General features: G+C 43.2%; 2 protein-coding genes across 5 annotated transcripts; one reads left to right on the top strand and one right to left on the bottom strand.

The window, feature by feature from the left end:
• Positions 1-5,365: 5,365 nt before the first annotated feature.
• On the top strand, positions 5,366-14,411 carry LOC115147305 (factor VIII intron 22 protein). Of its 3 annotated transcripts, XM_029689482.1 has the most exons (17): positions 5,369-5,627; positions 7,455-7,742; positions 8,160-8,278; positions 8,401-8,529; positions 8,714-8,809; positions 9,054-9,566; positions 10,005-10,051; positions 10,228-10,300; positions 10,529-10,688; positions 11,731-11,799; positions 12,032-12,152; positions 12,532-12,624; positions 12,752-12,816; positions 12,976-13,057; positions 13,180-13,226; positions 13,794-13,849; positions 14,022-14,411. In XM_029689482.1, the coding sequence occupies exons 6-17, from the start codon at positions 9,508-9,510 to the stop codon at positions 14,101-14,103; spliced, it is 954 nt and encodes a 317-aa protein (XP_029545342.1). In that variant the 5' UTR covers positions 5,369-5,627; positions 7,455-7,742; positions 8,160-8,278; positions 8,401-8,529; positions 8,714-8,809; positions 9,054-9,507; the 3' UTR covers positions 14,104-14,411. The 3 variants fall into 3 exon arrangements, with proteins under 3 accessions (XP_029545344.1, XP_029545343.1, XP_029545342.1); XM_029689483.1 differs by lacking the exon at positions 13,180-13,226 and having other exon boundaries at positions 5,368-5,627; XM_029689484.1 differs by lacking the exons at positions 10,005-10,051; positions 10,228-10,300; positions 10,529-10,688; ... (6 more) ...; positions 13,794-13,849; positions 14,022-14,411 and having other exon boundaries at positions 5,366-5,627; positions 8,714-8,833; positions 9,054-9,280.
• A 2-nt stretch (positions 14,412-14,413) lies between these two features.
• On the bottom strand, positions 14,414-18,313 carry LOC115147306 (epithelial membrane protein 2-like). Of its 2 annotated transcripts, none has more exons than XM_029689485.1 (5): positions 18,208-18,313; positions 16,819-16,916; positions 16,435-16,537; positions 15,686-15,826; positions 14,414-15,316 (listed from the first exon to the last, which is right to left on the bottom strand). In XM_029689485.1, exons 2-5 carry the CDS (start codon positions 16,891-16,893, stop codon positions 15,159-15,161), a joined length of 477 nt encoding a protein of 158 aa, XP_029545345.1. In that variant the 5' UTR covers positions 16,894-16,916; positions 18,208-18,313; the 3' UTR covers positions 14,414-15,158. The 2 variants fall into 2 exon arrangements, with proteins under 2 accessions (XP_029545345.1, XP_029545346.1); XM_029689486.1 differs by having other exon boundaries at positions 16,819-16,898; positions 18,208-18,311.
• Between the last annotated feature and the right edge of the window lie 2,961 nt (positions 18,314-21,274).

Genomic DNA, 21,274 nt, shown 5'->3' with positions numbered 1-21,274 from the left:
ACAAGGCTGCCAACAGTCTCTCCGTGGCCCAGTTAAGAGTTGAAAACAGATCCACTTGCATGTTCACATGTTGGTTTGGTATAGGTCATCTTAGAAACCCTCTATATTACCTATCGCTCTTTGAAAGTCTCTCAAAGTATGTACAAGTATGTTTTCAATACTATGACTGAAAACAGCTAACATAGCCATTCATTTGTAGTAAGGACAGGAGTCAGACAGTCTTATGACCTGTTGGACTGAGCAAACTCAATTAGTTTATTTCAAAGCCTGAAGAAAATCTATTTTGTGTGAGGGACAGTGGGGCCTGTGTCTTCAGGACAGTGGTGTGATAGAAGGAGAATGACCATGTGTCCAACCAACCAGCAAACAGTTTGAAGACCTTGATTGTATTATATTGGTTCCAGAAACAAGGCAATATAAAGAGCAAAGGGGATTATAGCCAGAACGGAGACCATGAGAAGGATTGGTAATCACTTGGAATGTTTTGGATATCTTAGATGATGACTCATGAAAGAAATCTTGTAAATGCTTTCATAAGAGGGTCTCGTGTTGCAGTTGGAACCAGACCAGATGGAGAGTGGAATACACAAATTAACACCTATCCTCACAAGAAACAAGCTTTAAAAGCCATATCAGGCACGAAAAATTGCTAAAGACTCCGGTCACCTGAGACATTGACTGTTCTCCATGCTTCAGTTCTGCTACCAGTCACTTTTCAGCCTTGTTTACATGTACATCATACTACCAGTCACTTTTCAGCCTTGTTTAGACCTGTATATACTACCACTCCAGTATCCCTGCACATTGAATAAGGTACTGGAACTGACCTGTATATACTACCACTCCAGTATCCCTGCACATTGAATAAGGTACTGGTACTGACCTGCATATACTACCACTCCAGTACCCCTGCACATTGAATAAGGTACTGGAACTGACCTGTATATACTACCACTCCAGTACCCCTGCACATTGAATAAGGTACTGGTACTGACCTGTATATACTACCACTCCAGTGTCCCTGCACATTGAATAAGGTACTGGAACTGACCTGTATATACTACCACTCCAGTACCCCTGCACATTGAATAAGGTACTGGGACTGACCTGTATATACAACCACTCTAGTAACCCTACACATTGAATAAGGTACTGGTACTGGCCTGTATATACTACCACTCCAGTACCCCTGCACATTGAATAAGGTACTGGTACTGACCTGTATATACTACCACTCCAGTGTCCCTGCACATTGAATAAGGTACTGGAACTGACCTGTATATACTACCACTCCAGTACCCCTGCACATTGAATAAGGTACGGGTACTGACCTGTATATACTACCACTCCAGTACCCCTGCACATTGAATAAGGACTGGCCACCCCTCATAGCCTGCTTCCTCTCTAGGTTTCTTCCTAGGTTTTTGGCCTTTCTAGGGAGTTTTTCCTAGGGAGTTTTTCCTAGCCACCGTGCCTCTTTCACATGCATTGCTTGCTGTTTGGGGTTTTAGGCTGGGTTTCTGTACAGCACTTTGAGATTTCAGCTGATATACAAAGGGCTATATAAATAAATTTGATTTGATTTGATAAGGTACTGGAACTGACCTGTATATACTACCACTCCAGTACCCCTGCACATTGAATAAGGTACTGGTACTGACCTGTATATACTACCACTCCAGTACCCCTGCACATTGAATAAGGTACTGGAACTGACCTGTATATACTACCACTCCAGTACCCCTGCACATTGAATAAGGTACTGGGACTGACCTGTATATACAACCACTCTAGTAACCCTACACATTGAATAAGGTACTGGGACTGACCTGTATATACAACCACTCTAGTAACCCTAGACATTGAATAAGGTACTGGTACTGACCTGTATATACTACCACTCCAGTACCCCTGCACATTGAATAAGGTACTGGTACTGACCTGTATATACTACCACTCCAGTGTCCCTGCCCATTGAATAAGGTACTAGAACTGACCTGTATATACTACCACTCCAGTACCCCTGCACATTGAATAAGGTACTGGTACTGACCTGTATATACTACCACTCCAGTACCCCTGCACATTGAATAAGGTACTGGAACTGACCTGTATATACTACCACTCCAGTAACGCTACACATTGAATAAGGTACTGGAACTGACCTGTATATACTACCACTCCAGTACCCCTGCACATTGAATAAGGTACTGGTACTGACCTGTATATACTACCACTCCAGTACCCCTGCACATTGAATAAGGTACTGGTACTGACCTGTATATACTACCACTCCAGTACCCCTGCACATTGAATAAGGTACTGGAACTGACCTGTATATACTACCACTCCAGTACCCCTGCACATTGAATAAGGTACTGGTACTGACCTGTATATACTACCACTCCAGTGTCCCTGCACATTGAATAAGGTACTGGAACTGACCTGTATATACTACCACTCCAGTACCCCTGCACGTTGAATAAGGTACTGGTACTGACCTGTATATACTACCACTCCAGTACCCCTGCACATTGAATAAGGTACTGGAACTGACCTGTATATACTACCACTCCAGTACCCCTGCACATTGAATAAGGTACTGGTACTGACCTGTATATACTACCACTCCAGTACCCCTGCACATTGAATAAGGTACTGGTACTGACCTGTATATACTACCACTCCAGTACCCCTGCACATTGAATAAGGTACTGGAACTGACCTGTATATACTACCACTCCAGTACCCCTGCACATTGAATAAGGTACTGGTACTGACCTGTATATACTACCACTCCAGTGTCCCTGCACATTGAATAAGGTACTGGAACTGACCTGTATATACTACCACTCCAGTACCCCTGCACATTGAATAAGGTACTGGTACTGACCTGTATATACTACCACTCCAGTACCCCTGCACATTGAATAAGGTACTGGAACTGACCTGTATATACTACCACTCCAATATCCCTGCACATTGAATAAGGTACTGGTACTGACCTGCATATACAACCACTCCAGTACCCCTGCACATTGAATAAGGTACTGAAACTGACCTGTATATACTACCACTCCAGTACCCCTGCACATTGAATAAGGTACTGGAACTGACCTGTATATAGTACCACTCCAGTACCCCTGCACATTGAATAAGGTACTGGTACTGACCTGTATATAGTACCACTCCAGTGTCCCTGCACATTGAATAAGGTACTGGAACTGACCTGTATATACTACCACTCCAGTGTCCCTGCACATTGAATAAGGTACTGGAACTGACCTGTGTGTACTTGCATTCTCGTTTCTTTAACTGTCATCGTCGTTCTTGTGTGGTTTTTATTCTTAATTGTATTTTTTATTCTATTTTCTATTATTATCTACAGTATATTATTATCACTGCAATGTTGGGAAAGAGCTCTCAAGGTAAGAATTTCACTGTACTGTTTTGGCGAATAAACATTGAAACGTGAAACTTGAATATGGTGGAGCTGTTTCAATTAACATATCAAGAACCAAACAGACAAGTTAGACACCTTCAGGAATATAAGGTTCTGTATGAATCCCAGTTAAATTGTCAACGGTAAAACAACAGTGCCACAAACAACTGAAACAAAGCCAACAAACCAATGCATTTGCTGGATGAGAAGTACATTGCGAGTTTTAAATGAGTGAATGAAACAATACTTACACCTTCAGGGAATTAGGTTTAATTTAGCAGGTCCAAGTTGTCACTCAATAGAACTTGGTGCCTTCACTTTATTTGAAGTATTATCTCCCCCTTTTCTCTCCTCCACTCTTCCAATGCCCTGGTCTCCTCTTCTTCTTCCCTCTCTTCTCCTCTCTGTCCCTGCAGTAGTAATGCTATTAGCAGGAGAATGTGGCCGGGCAGTGCGGACCCACTTAATAAGAACTCTTTATTTGTGAACTGTGGGAGGACTGAGGAGCGTACACATCTCACTCTCTCTTCTCTCTCTCCCTCTTTCTCTCTCTCTCCCCCCTCTTTCTGGGTTCAAATCAAATCAAATGTATTTATATAGCCCTTCTTACATCAGCTGATATCTCAAAGTTCTGTACAGAAACCCAGCCTAAAACCCCAAACAGCAAGCAATGCAGGTGTAGAAGCACGGTGGCTAGGAAAAACTCCCTAGAAAGGCCAGCTGGGTTCCAGCTGGGTTCCAGCTGGGTTCCAGCTGTTTCCAGACGTAAGTGTTCTCTTCATATTCACTTTTCTTTTTAGTCTTCTTGTCATCCCCCCCTTCCCCGCCCCTCTGTTTCCCCTTCTCTTTGATGCAGATGGAGTTAAAGAATGATTTTTATCCTATGAGCTATAACGTTATTTCAAGAACCCAAAAGTATAACAGCAAATTCTCCACATTTCTCAAATGATGACGCATTTCATCCAGCTCTGGTTATCGTCCAAGTTCAGTCCAATACATCAACTGACCAAATCCAGGTGAATACCTTCCGTACTGTTGACAGTGGATTTGCCCTGCCAGGTAAAATAATGCAAGAAAGTGATTTAAGGTCAGGGGGGAGTTAGAGATAGATAAGGAGAGGGGGAATGGTATGAAATAGAGTGAACATCATTTTTATTCACTGGTATCCAGATGTTAGTTCTGTTCTCTCTCTCTCTGAGTCTGTTTTTGTGCAGTGGCTGCTGTGAGGTCAGAGTTGGCTTCTAGCTCTGCCAATGAAAGGGGGATAACAGGGGAAAGAGTTTGTAAAAGAAGGGAATAGAGAGAGAGGGAAGAAGGGAAGAGGGGAAGAGGCATGGGCACGTGCAGAGGTGTTGCAATGCTGTGCAGTTCTTCCTTCCACACTGACTGAGAGCATTAGTTGAGGAGAAGTCAAACGGATGTACATTCACCTGGTTTGCATTAACATAGACAAATTGTCATCCCTCCCCCAAATTCCATTCTCTCTTTCTCAGATGTTTTCCTCTCTCTCTCTCTCTTTCATCTGAAGGGCCAGACTTTAGTGCTCAGACATTTAGTGCTCACGTGTGGTTTGAACTTTAACTCTGGGTCTCTCCAACACTGTCTCACAGTGGAGGAAACTCAACACTGCATCTGGGATGGATCTGGTGAGTGACGTAACAAACACAGTAATAACACAGTAGCTGCCTGTGGTATCACAACAAAACATACACAAGAGTTCATACTGTAATAACTTTACTTTTTGGATATCCCCTGTCTGGTGTAAATGCTTCATGCTTTCATTCATAATCTGTTTATAGCCTATGCCTCCTAGATCAGTACAGTATCTTGGTCATTCTATCTCTGATGATTGGGGATTTTACAAGGCTCACATGAATTAATACTTTGAGGAAGTGGCCAGGGCAAAACAGGAACCCCAGTATTGCGACCTCTCTGAGGCCAAGACTAACAGATATAGACATTCTGGGCAATCTGAACAGAAGAAAGGCTTAGAGCAACACTCATACACTGTTTGGGAAATTCGACGAAATCCTTCCAATACTGATACAGGTATTCCTATCTCAAGTGACCACAGAGAAATAGAAACAGAGGGGAAAAACTAAACGTTGGTGTCTCTTCAAAATGTGCATCTGGATGGTTGGAGTTCTGTGTGTCCTGATGTGTTTGGGAAATCATCAGGCTCAAGGTAAGGGTATTTAATTAACAAAACATTTAAATACCAATACCATGATACTGTTGAAAGTAATTTTTTCATGTTAGAAGTTAGAAATGTCATCATAGAAATTCCTGTTGTCATTTACAGAACTGTCTTTTCTCATCAACATTGTATATCAATGTATTTTTAGCAGGCTATATCAAAGTATTGCAAATCAATACATACAGTGAGGGGGAAAAGTATTTGATCCCCTGCTGATTTTGTACGTTTGCCCACTGACAAAGAAATGATCAGTCTATAATTTTAATGGTAGGTTTATTTGAACAGTGAGAAACAGAATAACAACAAAAAAATCCAGAAAAACACATGTCAAAAATGTTATAAAATGATTTGCATTTTAATGAGGGAAATAAGTATTTGACCCCTCTGCAAAACATGACTTAGTACTTGGTGGCAAAACCCTTGTTGGCAATCACAGAGGTCAGACGTTTCTTGTAGTTGGCCACCAGGTTTGCACACATCTCAGGAGGGATTTTGTCCCACTCCTCTTTGCAGATCTTCTCCAAGTCATTAAGGTTTCGAGGCTGATGTTTGGCAACTCGAACCTTCAGCTCCCTCCACAGATTTTCTATGGGATTAAGGTCTGGAGACTGGCTAGGCCACTCCAGGACCTTAATGTGCTTCTTCTTGAGCCACTCCTTTGTTGCCTTGGCCGTGGGTTTTGGGTCATTGTCATGCTGGAATACCCATCCACGACCCATTTTCAATGCCCTGACTGAGGGAAGGAGGTTCTCACCCAGTATTTGACGGTACATGGCCCCGTCCATCGTTCCTTTGATGCGGTGAAGTTGTCCTGTCCCCTTAGCAGAAAAACACCCCCAAAGCATAATGTCCATGTTTGACGGTGGGGATGGTGTTCTAGGGGTCATAGGCAGCATTCCTCCTCCTCCAAACACGGCGAGTTGAGTTGAGCCAAAGAGCTCCATTTTGGTTTCATCTGACCACAACACTTTCACCCAGTTGTCCTCTGAATCATTCAGATATTCATTGGCAAACTTCAGACGGGCATGTATGTGCTTTCTTGAGCAGGGGGACCTTGTGGGCGCTGCAGGATTTCAGTCCTTCACGGCGTAGTGTGTTACCAATTGTTTTCATGGTGACTATGGTCCCAGCTGCCTTGAGATCATTGACAAGATCCTCCCGTGTAGTTCTGGGCTGATTCCTCACCGTTGTCATGATCATTGCAACTCCACGAGGTGAGATCTTGCATGGAGCCCCAGGCCGAGGGAGATTGACAGTTCTTTTGTGTTTCTTCCATTTGCGAATAATCGCACCAACTGTTGTCACCTTCTCACCAAGCTGCTTGGCGATGGTCTTGTAGCCCATTCCAGCCTTGTGTAGGTCTACAGTCTTGTCCCTGACATCCTTGGAGAGCTCTTTGGTCTTGGCCATGGTGGAGAGTTTGGAATCTTTTATACAGGTAACAAGCTGAGATTAGGAGCACTCCCTTTAAGAGTGTGCTCCTAATCTCAGCTCGTTACCTGTATAAAAGACACCTGGGAGCCAGAAATCTTTCTGATTGAGAGGGGGTCAAATACTTATTTCCCTCATTAAAATGCAAATCAATTTATAACATTTTTGACATGCGTTTTTCTGGATTTTTTTGTTGTTATTCTGTCTCGCACTGTTCAAATAAACCTACCATTAAAATGATAGACTGGTCATTTCTTTGTCAGTGGGCAAACGTACAAAATCAGCAGGGAATCAAATACTTTTTTCCCTCACTGTAAGTAAGTTGCCTATTTGGTTCTTCGATGTCAGATTGAGCCTTTCTCTACATCCCCCTGTGTTATTTAGAAGCCTACCCAGCCATCTCCATGCCGGACAGAATCAGGGTTGCTCTGGCAGGAGAAACGGTCCATTACAAAGTCAAAGTGACCATCCCAATGAATCAGAGCTCCAGCGACTTAGTCTGCTCTGGGCCTCCAGACCAAAAGAAGATAAAAGAATGGAGGATCTTCTTTTCTCCTGAAACAAATACAAGAACATTTCAATTGGAAATAACAGCATATAACAGTTCATACTCAGGAGAGTATAACTGCAAGTATAAAAATGCAGAGATCTTCTGGACCCTTCTGGTGAAAGGTGAGTGTGTGGTAGAAGAAGAAGAAAATGAAGGGATGATAGTTAGTGAAACTTCTGTTATCCACATGTTGAGTAACAGGAACTTTTGACATGATAGTGAAGACACAATCCCTTTTTAAAAGGGACCTTTTTTGGTACAAATACTGTAGATGTCAGCTGAATGTCGGATGTATGCCACCATCAACAACACTCTTGATTGTCATCATGAAAATAAAAAGTCCTCTATCTCTTTTTTTTCACTTGACATTAATCTACTTCCAACCAAAGTGTTCAGCCATTGACTGACACTGGACAAACTCTAATGGTACTGCGTTTATTGTCTCTGTATCTCTGTATTTGTCTCTGTGTCTCTGTATTTGTCTCTGTCTCTCTGTATTTGTCTCTGTCTCTCTGTATTTGTCTCTGTCTCTCTTTCAGACGAGGGGTACCGGCAGCATTACTCTGGTTTCAGCCTTTTCATCGTGTTGGGGGCTGTTACCGCAGGCCTCCTCATCTTCAGTGTGATCGGCTCCATATATGTGTTCAAAAGCCAATGGGTAAGAGATTTGAGAAAGGTTTGGTGGAGGTTTTGAAACACTGTATATTTTTGTACCCTTCTGTTGTGGTTGGTATGTTGTCATTGTATCAGTCCGTGTGTGTGTTAACTTGTTATTTCCAGGGTCAATTTATATTGAAGAATGAAAGTACCGGTAGTGGAGTAATCAGAAGGAATAGAGGGGAGAAAGAAGAGGAGGAGGAGAACAGTAAAACATCAGTGAATGCAGCTGCCTCTGCTTCAGTTTACGCTGTAAGCATGTCTCTCTATCTCCATTGACTTGCTGTAACTATATCACATTGATTTTATGAGTTGAACAAAAAAAATCACCTTGACACATGTCAAAGCTGTGTGTGGGTCATCAAAATAATATCCTCAACAAAGATTCACTGTTTTGATTAACTTTCACATCCACTGGAACTCCCTCCTCTCTCAGAGTCTAGAGTCTCGGCCAGCATCTGTCTATGAGGTCTTGACCCCAGGAGCATCAGCAGCAGCAGTAAACCGTGAATCTGTCCAGAGGAAAGGAAAAGTAAAGAGAAAGTCAAAGGAATCTGTCAGTGTGAACATACACTAACCAGGAAATATAAATTACTAAAGCCTTGGTTTTGTCATTCCAGATATATTATATTTAATTGTATTCTATTTTTTCTACTATATTCTATTCGCCAAAATAGATATCAGTAGACCTATAGCTACCAATAATGTTGATAAAGAGCTGTTCGAGTTAATGCGGATGCTACTGTCCTGACCTCTCTCCCACTCTCCTCCTACAGATGGAGAATGCAACGCCTCAAGGGGAAGGAATATTTGAATGCGTCTATGAGAATTTCTGACCTAATGGCATCTGCACTGTGTTTGGGAATCTATATGCCTCTATTTTCCTGCCTTTGCAATCTCTCTTGTTCTTTTACACAGACCTAAAATCACATCTGTATTTTACCCTGCAACTTCGTGACTTCTGTTGAAAATAAACTGCTGTGTCTCTGGTTGTTATCATCACGGAATGTCTCTGGTTGTTATTTTGTCTAATTAACAGATATCTGCAATATGTCAGATGAATTTTATCGAGAGATTTTGCAAACTGAACCCCTGTACTCCCAAGTCCCACCATAATAAGATTGTATCCAATGAGACTATTAGGCTATTTTGAGTAAGAACCAATCGAAACGCGTCTCCCATCTCTACTTCCTGGTTTGGTCTATTTACGTTTTTCATCTATTGTTGACCATGGCAGCGGAGGGGGACTTTCTGATGAGATATCGTGCTGTATCAAATAAATTGAAAAAGTACGATTTATTACGTTCTTGTCTTTGTTCTAGGTATCCATTCGAGTGACTGTGTACTGCATGATTGTCTAATCTTTTGAATTGCGAGCCAGGATTTCACAGCTAGCTAGCTAACGGTAGCCAGCTAAACTTGCTGTCAGTGTCATGGGTCCAAAGAAAAGCCCATAAGCGTTATTTATTATTTTTTGTACAATTTTTACCATGTTTTGGCCAAACTCATTAACTAGCTGGCACTAGATAGATAATTAGTTAGCTGTTTCAAATGAATCCTCATCCCTGAATGATAATGATTGTTTAGCTAACGTTAGTTTTCTAGCGTTGTAGCTAATCAGGTACTAGAGCAGTGGTTACTAGGCTAATGGTAACTAGCTAACTAAACATGTCTGACATTCTGTTGTCCCTACTGGCTTAGTTGTAATTTCACTTTGCCCACCTTAGACGTTTTCTTCGGAAACCCAATGTAGCAGAAGCAAGTGAGCAGTTTGGTGAGTAGCTAATGTTTCCTGGAAAAATATGATTAATAACCATGTTTCTAACATATCAGCAATTCATTCATATGTTCATGTTTTCAGATGATGACCCTTACTATTAAGTACACCATTTGCACATTTCTGTTGATTATGTGGCTTGCATCTCACCCAGTATTTCTGCTTGGCTGCAGGTCAGTTGGCTAAAGAGCTGAAGCAGCAAGACTGCCTTCAGTATGCAGCCTTCTGTGACCTTGCAATGGCAAGGTAAGTCTCCATCTCTAACTATTGCCCCCTAATCAGAACATATTGTTTGCCCTTATTAATATCATACAGACATGGGTAGCATAGAATGATGGATCAATATTGCCCTTTCTCCTCCATTGTAAGTATTCTACAACCAACATTATTTCCTACTACCTATTATAATGTAAATTAGATATCTCACATTACAATATATAATCTATACCTGTTATATCCTACCTGAACCCACAGGTGTGAGCAGACTCTTTTCAATGCACCTGGGGAGGCCCTGGCCCTGACCGATGCTGCCCGGCTCTTCCTACTCTCTGAGAAGGAGAACAGAGCACTACAAGCCCCAGGCTTTGACGAGCACCTGCAGGCCGCACTCAACTGCTACAGCTTCGCCATCAAGGTAAAAAAGACTACAAATGTTTGACATAATAGAATAGAGATACACAAACGGGTCATAAGTTAAAGGTCATGAACAGTCAAAATCATGTTTTTCATGAAATTTGATGATATTTGGATAAAACCAGATCAAAGTATGAAACATGACTGTTGCTTCTACATTGGTAAAGTTTGATCATAAAGTTACTGGTCTCCTCCCCCATGTCAAACACTTTTATTTCAGGAGGCTGGATAATTAACAGGATAGGGGGACAGCACGTGTTTGCAGAGGGGCATGGTTTATATACAGTAGCTAGATAGCTACTTTACTGGTGCAAAATTTGACTGTAGGGTGTCAGCAAATATAATTCAAAGTTTACTCTTCATCTATGGCAAAGATACTTCCATCTGTGTCTGGTGGTAGTTAGTTACTGTCCAGCTTGGTCTTCAGCCAGCATGGAACAAAAGGGGGGGAAGGGCATTCAAAACTCTGACTCAATTGTCATGTCAACACATCCGTCAGTGCTGCTGTGAACTGCATCACAAGAGACATAGATGTATAATTTTTTTTTTTTTAAAACACATCATTGATGTAATTTCAATGTTGTATTGAGTTGCTTTACGTTTCACCAAATTTGCTTGAGCTGATTTAACTGCAACACTGCTCACTGCATCCACGTTTCTTGACAGAGGCGTTTCAAAGAGCTGCCAGTCAAGGCGAGCTCATGAATATAAGCTTCCCTATTAAACCAGATGGAACTGACTGACATGAAGTGAGACAAAAGTGAGCGCAGCGTTCAGTCTAGTTTAACCAGGCTTGGTGAACAACAGCTGTGAAAGGGAAAATGATCAATCAGAGTATCTTTATTGGTTTTGCTAGGGCATTTAAATGATAATCTAATCCTCTTTAGTTTATTGTTGAATCCATCTGAAATAACAGCTACGAAGAGATGGACCAAGCATCTGGAGAATTTACCGTACATACTAACAACCCATTTTCCCTGGCCTTTCCCCTAGATTCCTCTGAAGACAGTAGTATAATGCTGTGTTTTACAAATGTGTTTCAGGTTTACATTGAGATGAACCAGCCTGTCATGGCCGCCAGTCTATCTCTGGAACTTGGCAATGCCCTCAAGGTAATGGAACAAACTGATCACAAAAGATAGATTGGCAACCATTCCTCTTCTATGTCAGTCTGTGTGGTGAATTAAGATCATATGATCATCCCTCTCATCCTCTCTCTCTCTTACTCTCTATTTTTGTTCTCTGTTTCTCTGCCTTCTGTTCTCTCCCCCTTCCTCCCTCTCTCCCTTCCTCTCCCTCCCTCTCTCTCTTCCTCTTCCTCCCTCTTCTCATCTTCGTCTATAGGAGATGAACAGACCAGGTGAGGCCATAGTTCACTACCAGAGAGCAGCAGAACTACAGACACAGCAGCCCATTGAGTCTCTGCTGTCTATGGGAGAGATGGCCACCTGCAAAATACTCACCCGTGAGTACAGTGGTGGGATGTGTGGGGGTTGATGGGTCTGGACCATAGGTGAAGATTTGTGTTATTCTTTGTTTTCAACTCCGTATGGAACTCAGAGCCAGGAAATTGGGTTATGGTATGGGGATTACCTGCATGTGGTCCAGATGTCAGTTGAAGCGTATACATGTGTTGGGGTCTAGAGTATACCAGGGTTGGGGTCAAAACCATGTCAATTCCAGTAAGTTGCTTTGGACATGGAATTTCTCCAGAGGAGTGCAATTCAATTTCTGACTTTACTGGAATTGATATTGAACTGACCCAAACTCTGGTGTTTGTGTTTCTAATCCTAACAACAACATCATGATACTGTAATAGACATTGTCTGTTCTCTCTGTGTCAGGTGACTATGACGGCGCGCTGGCCGTGCTGACAGAGATGCAGCTGATGTGTCAGGAGAGGGGACTGCAGCTGCCCGGCACCAGCTCCCCCGTTGGTGAGGACATAATGGACTGGCCCAACACTTGTGGCTAACTCATCACTTCCTGTGTTAAAGCAGGAAGTTCATGAACTATTCCAAAACTGATAACAGTATGCTTTTCCTCTGCTCATTGTCTTCTTAGGTGCATTTCTGGACATTGTGGCCAAGTGTGAGATTTCCAGAGTACTTTTGCTGATGCTGCTTGAGGTAAGCATAGCATAGTGACGATTGTTGTCCCTTCTTATAACATTACATTTCACTTCACTTGTATTCAATTCCTTCCTACAAACACTTACAGATTATTTATCACTGCTAAATTGCGTTATCTCTCTGAAAGCTGAGAACGAATGCTAATGTCTCTTGCAGCCTCCTCCCCAGAAGTTGTTGCCAGAGCATGCCCAGACCCTGGAGAGATACGCCTGGGAGTCGTTTGACCCTCATAGTCAGGGTAACTACACTACAGCCATTAGTCTAACCTGACTGACCTTAAACACTCATACACACAACACTAGCAAGGTTGGGATGGGGAACGAAGTTCATAATTATATATTTTTAAACCTCTCATTGTAGTGACCTTCCTACCTGAGAATATCTTCCTTCTCCTGCAGTCAGTTGTGGTATGTGGCATATTTCCTTACTAGACTATATCACACAAAATAGCTATGTGTTGGCCCTTAATGTCCGGGTGAGAAGGTCAAGTGTCTCACATGAGGATTAATAGGAGCATAATTGTAGGACTGAGTCAACTTTAAAGCAAGAAACCATTGCTGCTACATCTTATGATTGAATGGTATGTACCCATTGAGTCTTGAAGAATATAACTTTATAAATGCTTCATGTGCTTAGTTTAACTGTCGTACCCCATCAGAACCCAAAATATAAGCGTGTTTTACTTCAATGTTTGTAAACAATGCAAATGTAAACAGAAACTGTACAGCCTAACAACATGGTTAAAACTATAATGTTGATATCATGGATGGTCAGCCCTTGCATCCATAGCTCTGTTTATGAATTAGTGGTTATGTTTCTCCAGGCCCATCCCTCAGCATTTAAAAAAAACAAAGGCAGGGTGACGTTTTATTGTTTTGATTTAAGGATTCTAGCTTTCTGCTGATCTATATTCGTGGTTATTCTGGGCTTTCAAAGTCTTAAGTCTATAACAGTCTATCATTGTGTTCTTGCAGATGGCCTGCCAGGAAAAAGACACAGAGTCCCTCAAGTCTCTTCAACCTGAACTCTGGTAAGCAAAAAAAAATAATCAGTAATGTGGTAACTATTTAGCTGCAATACACATTTCAATTTAGTTTTTTTCCTTATGATTTTCTCATTGATATCTTGTCTTTAAATTATTAAGAACATTTCAGTAGACTGTAAGGAAAATGGACAGTAAATTGTTCTTCTTCATGCCTCAGGCCTCTTCTCTCAGCAGAGCAGAACCACCTCCTTCACCTGGTGGTGCAAGAGCGGATCACCCCCTCTGGACAGGGGATTTAGTACATTCCAGATCAACTCACTACACCATCTCGGAATGACACATAATGGAACGACACATAATGGAACATTCCTGTCTCTGTCTTGGTCTGTTGTAGGGCCTCTTGAATAATGTTTTGGTGGGGTTGCATTCAAACACATTTTGCATCTTTTCTAAAAACGTGGGAACCGGACCAAGCATGTCATTGTGAAGGACATACTGTGCATCCCTGTTATGCCTTATTAGTGGTCGCACAATTACTCTCGTGAAGTCTTGCATCAAATAGTTATTTATTGGAAATATGTTGAATAAATGAAATATGAATGAAAAATATGCTTTTTAGAGCGTTTTTATTTTGTTAATAAATTGTATAGTCTGAACAAACATGGCTTAAATTCCAATGTAATTACAAAACAGAATCCCTCTACTGCACTATAATAAATGGTGATATTACATACACTGCATTGACCTCTGTTCCTGATTTACCTTTTTCACTTGTACAAATGAAAATGTACTTTGATATAGCAGCCAACCAAAACTCAGAATCACACACATGATTAAAATGTATTTTGATATAGAAGCCAACCAAAACTCAATCACACACGATTAAAATGTACTTAGAATACACGTTACGACAATTACACAAACGGTTACAATGTATTTGGATCAAAAAACAATTGGTTATAAAATACTTCAGTTATAAAAAATAAATTCAAATTCCTTTTAAAACATGTACTGGAAATTAAAGCTTGTTTGCTGATTGTTCAAGTACTGCAACAGGTATGTAGCATACCTTGAAATATACAGTACTATATCAATTACACATTACAAATCTCCCATTTGAACAGGCATGCAGTAGTCTGCATAGAAATTGATTGTGCATACAATTCTTTGGGGTCCGCTCTCCCCCCCATCTGTACCACCTTCCTCTTCACAAGAAACATCGGAATACTGGGACTGTTAATGAAGTAATTAAGACCCCTACCCTCCCTCCATCCCTTTCCAACACAATGCAAAAACGTAATAAAAACTGTCCTTCCTTACAATCCTCCTCTCCTCCCCTTCATCCCTTGTTCCTCTACTCGCTCTTCTTGCGCAGGATCACGTAGATGACGCCCAGTATGAAGGTGAGGACGAAGGAGATCCAGGCCAGGATGAAAGAGTGTCCGAACCAGCCCTGTTCCTGCTTGTGGAAGATGTCCGTGTAGATGGACGCAGCGATCATTACACACAGACCTGGATGGAGACGAGCGGAGATTTAAAAACACCTGTTAGGTTAATAACAGTTATGTGCTGTACTGGAAACATCACCTCAAAGTCACTCATAGGGCTGTAGACACAACTGCTGATGAGACTATTTCAACATGAACTTAAATAACAGTGATAGTTATAGCAATAAACAATAGTGTTTTTCAATCATGCTCATGGGGACCCACCCACAGTGTGTGCATTCAAAGACTGGATGATTAGTGATCAGTTTGCATCAGTTATTAGTTTGCTTGCTAGTGCTGGACTACAACAAAACATATACACTGTGTTTATATCAATGTCATGACATAGATTATACAGTATTAAGACGCAGATACAGGGACCCGAGCTACTTACAGGAGATGAGCATCAAGGCTCCAGAGAAGGTGAACCTCTGGCCCTTGGACAAAGTGAAGAGTTGAGCCACGAACACAAACAGGCCCAGGATGGAGAAGATGCAGGCCAGCACTGCCCCGGCCTGCACTACCTGGAGGTATTCTATAGGGGGATACAGAGAGAACAGGGCTCTATGAGATGGGAAGATGCACATACTGATCCTGACACACTATACTCTTGTCATACAGAACAATGACAGTCATTTATTTTAATTAATAATATTTACAAAATATATATATTTTTTGTCCATGTCATGTAGCCCTACCAGCAGGGGTAGAAATAAAACCATTCTGGGAATTCACCATAGTAAAATGAACACATCAAAACTAGTTTCACTTTGGAAGCTTAATTCGACCCCTGCCTACCGAGCGAGTATAAGCATATGCACATGTCCACTCTCTTGTTTTGGTAGAAGCTAATACTGTGTAGCCATAACAAGAGGTGAGCACACAGATGCTGTATCTTAATGTGAGCCAGTTTCAACCAGCAGGAAAATAATCCTGCAGCAACAGGAAATGTGAATGACATTTCTGTAGGGGTTGATACATTTTTCATTGGGAAAATCAAGTCAGACATTTTAAAGTAGAAATTACAAACTTTCGAAGCCTTTTCAAACCTTGAGTACACTACAAGTTTGTATTTCCTGCTGTGCAGGACAATTCCTGCAACAACAGGGTCATCAAATTAAAGATACGGCATCTGTACTATACCTTCAGCATAGTCTCCTTTGAGGTTGGTGTAGTGCCAAGCTGAGCCTGCCAGTTCCCACCGGCCCCACACGTCTGTGGTCACTGAGTCTGTGAACCACCAGGCCTGCAGAAAACAACACAGGAGAAGAGTAGCAAAGTCATTGTAACAAAAGTTACTAACAGCTATATCATCTCATAACAGTGTTGTAACCGTGTTTTCAGTGTTGGATACTTAGGCCCAACAGTTGGACATTTTTGTTCTAGCCCTGTATTTATTATGGCGTCCATAAAGACGTTCTGAAGTTCATATGGAGCAGGAGAACAGATGGAACAGAAGGGGTCACTGAGGTGACATTGGAAGCATGTGAAAGTAAGAAAAAGGAGAGGGGATATTTATTTACTTACATTATCAATGGTTGCCACCAGAAGCAGGATGATGGCGGTAATGTGAAGAACAACGATTCCAGCCAGGACCAACATTGTGACTAACTGAGAAAAGATAACTGTTGTGGAAAGATACACAGTGAGTAGGCTATGCTGCTTATTAGAAACTGGGTGGTTCGAACCCTGAATGCTGATTGGCTGAAAGCCGTGTTATATTAGCCGTATACCACGGGTATGACAAAACATTTATTTTTACTGCTCTAATTATGTTGATAATCAGTTCATAACAGCAATAAGGCACCTCGGGTGTTTGTGGTATATTGCCAATATACCAAGGCTAAGGGCTGTTTCCTGGCCCTCTGCGTTGCATTGTGCTTAAGAATAGCCCTTAGCTGTGGTATATTGGCCATATACCACACCACCTACGGCCTTATAATTATCTTACTAAATACGAGGCATAACCAAATCTGGGTCAAATACATGTAAAATACTTAAAAATTCTTGTGTTGTGCTTGAATTGGTTTGCCTACAATGGGAATAATAAAATAGACCCAAAAGTGCAAACTCCCAGATAAATCAATCAACATTAAAGTATTTGACGTATGTTTTTGATCCAGGTCTGGGATAGAAGAGCGCTCTACCTAAATGGTCAATTGGGCTCGTTTCAAATACGACTCAAATCAATTGGTTTCGATTGCTCATTCACGTTTAGCCTATAAAAAGGAGTTTAAAGATTCGTTAATTTGTTATCAACTACAATTAGACCGCTTAGAGGGTAAAATAATAACTGTTGTTTCTGTAGGTCTACCATCACAACAACATTGTTTAAAAAGTTACTCAAGTATATAAAGTTATTAGGCCTAAAAGTTTAGACTATTCGTTTAACTGCAGACTAATCATTATTAACCTGAATATATGCATATATTTTTTTGACTCAATAGCAAGTTATAGTAGAGAAAAATAATAGGCTATTCAACGTGGCCATGTATTTTAACTGGACTACTAGGCTGCACATTACCATTTGTTATGGATGCTATATCCGTTAGTTGCAACGGGCCCCATACACAGGCTATGAGAAAAGAGCGCGAGAATACGACGACAGAAGTGAGTCTATGAAACAAATGTGTTATACATAAATGAATACAAAATCTTTATTAAAATATGATCTATAATACTATGCATAAAGTAAACCTGTTGACGTTTTTTTGCAGCTCGCAAAAGTGAACTCCATGTAATCCTTCCAAAGCGTCCTTATCAACGGAATGTAGTTCCATTATAAAACGTTTAAATACCTCCCCAAAACTATTGTTTTCGCCAACAGAGCCTTCAAAAAAATCGCTAAACAGTACCAACCCTCCACCAATCCCATTGCACAGAAATTGTAAACCGCATTAGGCTGATAAACATTACCTGTGAAGGAGCTTTTACGCACGATAGTTATTTGCAATTCTGAAAAGCTGTAACGTTAGACCCACCCAGCATCGAATTCATAGCCTACACATCACTCTTTTTTTCTCTTCGGCCCCTTCCCTCCCTTTCCCCTTTCCCAAACCCCACCCATATCCTCAAACTTTTTCGTATCTTTAAAAAGTCAGCGACTTTAAAAGTCTATGACAAATAGGCAGCGTTTCCCTCTGTCAAAACACTGCGTGAAGCTAAGTGATCTTCAAAGGAGCTCGTTGACTGAATGGAGTAACAATTACGACTGTGTACAGAATGTGTGCAGAACAGTCCCAGTTTGTAGTATATTCTTAATTCTAAAAAGAACCAAACAAACATGTTGCGCTCCACTCTAGCCCCCCTCCCCCGCCCTCAAAGCAATATGTAGGCTACACCTCTCCCTTTTACAATGAGCTCTCAACACATGAGAAATACAGTATTTTACTTCACATTCATATAAGTAAACAACAACACCCAATTCCCCTCTGTACGCAGTATCGCAGCAGCAACCCAAAATATAAAAGTAACAGAATAGCAACAGCCATTACCTATTCGTGTTTTGGACACGTCATCTCCATTGCAATGTTTTCCCCCCACATAGTTTATGGATGTCATTTTGTACTTTAGCCTATAGGCCTACTTTTTTTACCTTCAATATTTCAAGGTATTAACAAATTCTTTCTACTGTATGTCTCTTTTTCTTCCATGATGAAATCCAACCAGATTTTTGTTTTGTCTGAGATAATTAATCATTAACTGCACATGTGTCACGGGTGTCGTAAAGATTGGACCAAGGTGCAGTGGGAACGTGTACACACATCTTCTTTATTAAATAAAAAGAAGAAAAAAACAAAAGAAACACGTTGTAACGCCCTGGCCATAGAGAGGGGTTATTGTTCTTTATTTTGGTTAGGCCAGGGTGTTACATTGGGTGGGCGTTCTATGTGCATTTTTCTATGTTGGTTTGTTTGGTTGATTTTGGCCGTGTGGCTTCCAATCAGGCACAGCTGTAGAGTGTTGTTGCTGATTGGGAGTCACACATAGGTGCCTGTTTTTCCGTTGGGGTTTTGTGGGTAATTGTTTCTGTTGTGTGGTTTGCACCTGACAGGACTGTTTGGCTGTCGGTTTTCTTGTTTTGTTTTGTATAGTGTTCTTTCTGTTATTAAATTCAATGATGAACACTCTGCTGCGCCTTGGTCTACTCTCTCTCCCGACAGTCGTTACACACGTAGACGAGACAACAAACAACACTAACAGTCCGAACAGGTGCATAGACACTAAACAGGAGACAACAACCCACAATTCCCATTACAAACACACCCCTATACATAGGACCTTCAATCAGAGGCAACGAGGAACAGCTGCCTCCAATTGAAGGCCAATCCCAATAAACTAAAAATAGAACTAAACAAGCTAGATCTAACATAGAAATACACGAACCTAGAACATAACCCAAAAACCCCGGAACACTCTAAACAAACACCCCTCTACATAACACATAGCCCAACAAACCCCGAAACCCTCTAAACAAACAACCCCCTGCCACGTCCTGACCAAACTACAATAACAAATAACCCCTTTACTGGTCAGGATGTGACAGTACCCCCCCCAAAGGTGCAGACCCCGGATGCTCCTAAGGGCCGAGGAGCGTCTCTGCAGGCTCAGGGCCGAGGAGCGTCTCTGCAGGCTCAGGGCCGAGGAGCGCCGGTCCCGGACTGTAGGGCGACTGGCTGCGCCGGTCCCGGACTGTAGGGCGACTGGCTGCGCCGGGTCCGGACTGTAGGGCGACTCTGGCTGCGCCGGGTCCGGACTGTAGGGCGACTCTGGCTGCGCCGGGTCCGGACTGTAGGGCGACTCTGGCTGCGCCGGGTCCGGACTGTAGGGCGACTCTGGCTGCGCCGGGTCCGGACTGTAGGGCGACTCTGGCTGCGCCGGGTCCGGACTGTAGGGCGACTCTGGCTGCGCCGGGTCCGGACTGTAGGGCGACTCTGGCTGCGCCGGGTCCGGACTGTAGGGCGACTCTGGCTGCGCCGGGTCCGGACTGTAGGGCGACTCTGGCTGCGCCGGGTCCGGACTGTAGGGCGACTCTGGCTGCGCCGGGTCCGGACTGTAGGGCGACTCTGGCTGCGCCGGGTCCGGACTGTAGGGCGACTCTGGCTGCGCCGGGTCCGGACTGTAGGGCGACTCTGGCTGCGCCGGGTCCGGACTGTAGGGCGACTCTGGCTGCGCCGGGTCCGGACTGTAGGGCGACTCTGGCTGCGCCGGGTCCGGACTGTAGGGCGACTCTGGCTGCGCCGGGTCCGGACTGTAGGGCGACTCTGGCTGCGCCGGGTCCGGACTGTAGGGCGACTCTGGCTGCGCCGGGTCCGGACTGTAAGGCAACTGGCTGCGCCGGGTCCGGACTGTAGGGTGACTGTAGGCCGTCTCACTCGGTCCCGGACTGTAGGCCGTCTCACTCGGTCCCGGACTGTAGGCCGTCTCACTCGGTCCCGGACTGTAGGCCGTCTCACTCGGTCCCGGACTGTAGGCCGTCTCACTCGGTCCCGGACTGTAGGCCGTCTCACTCGGTCCCGGACTGTAGGCCGTCTCACTCGGTCCCGGACTGTAGGCCGTCTCACGCGGTCCCGGACTGTAGGCCGTCTCACTCGGTTCCGGACTGTAGGCCGTCTCACTCGGTCCCGGACTGTAGGCCGTCTCACTCGGTCCCGGACTGTATGCCGTCTCACTCGGTTCCGGACTGTAGGCCTTCTCTAGACGGGGCACTGTCGCCAGACACTCTGGACGGGGCACTGTCGCCGGACACTCTGGACGGGGCACTGTTGCCGGACACTCTGGACGGGGCACTGTCGCCGGACACTCTGGACGGGGCACTGTTGCCGGAAGCTCTGGACGGGGCACTGTTGCCGGAAGCTCTGGACGAGACACTATTGCCGGAAGCTCTGGACGAGGCACTATTGCTGGAAGCTCTGGACAGGGAACTGTCATCGGAAGCTCTGGCCCTGTCCCCAATCAGCCTCTCCACTGGCCCTGTCCCACC

This window comes from Salmo trutta, chromosome 14 (assembly GCF_901001165.1).
Source record: "Salmo trutta chromosome 14, fSalTru1.1, whole genome shotgun sequence".
NCBI classification, from domain to species: domain Eukaryota; kingdom Metazoa; phylum Chordata; class Actinopteri; order Salmoniformes; family Salmonidae; genus Salmo; species Salmo trutta.
Note: the sequence above shows the minus strand (reverse complement) of the source record. Positions and strands in the feature narration are given on the sequence as shown.

Coding starts and splice junctions, on each gene's coding strand:
- LOC115147305 (XM_029689482.1), top strand. CDS start 9,508: ATGGCAGCGGAGGGGGACTTTCTGATGAGATATCGTGCTGTATCAAAT. Junction 9,567..10,004: donor GTATCAAATAAATTGAAAAA/GTACGATTTATT, acceptor TGCCCACCTTAG/ACGTTTTCTTCGGAAACCCA. Junction 11,800..12,031: donor AACTTGGCAATGCCCTCAAG/GTAATGGAACAA, acceptor CTTCGTCTATAG/GAGATGAACAGACCAGGTGA.
- LOC115147306 (XM_029689485.1), bottom strand. CDS start 16,893: ATGTTGGTCCTGGCTGGAATCGTTGTTCTTCACATTACCGCCATCATC. Junction 16,538..16,818: donor TGGTGGCAACCATTGATAAT/GTAAGTAAATAA, acceptor TGTTTTCTGCAG/GCCTGGTGGTTCACAGACTC. Junction 15,317..15,685: donor AGCCTTGATGCTCATCTCCT/GTAAGTAGCTCG, acceptor GTCTCCATCCAG/GTCTGTGTGTAATGATCGCT.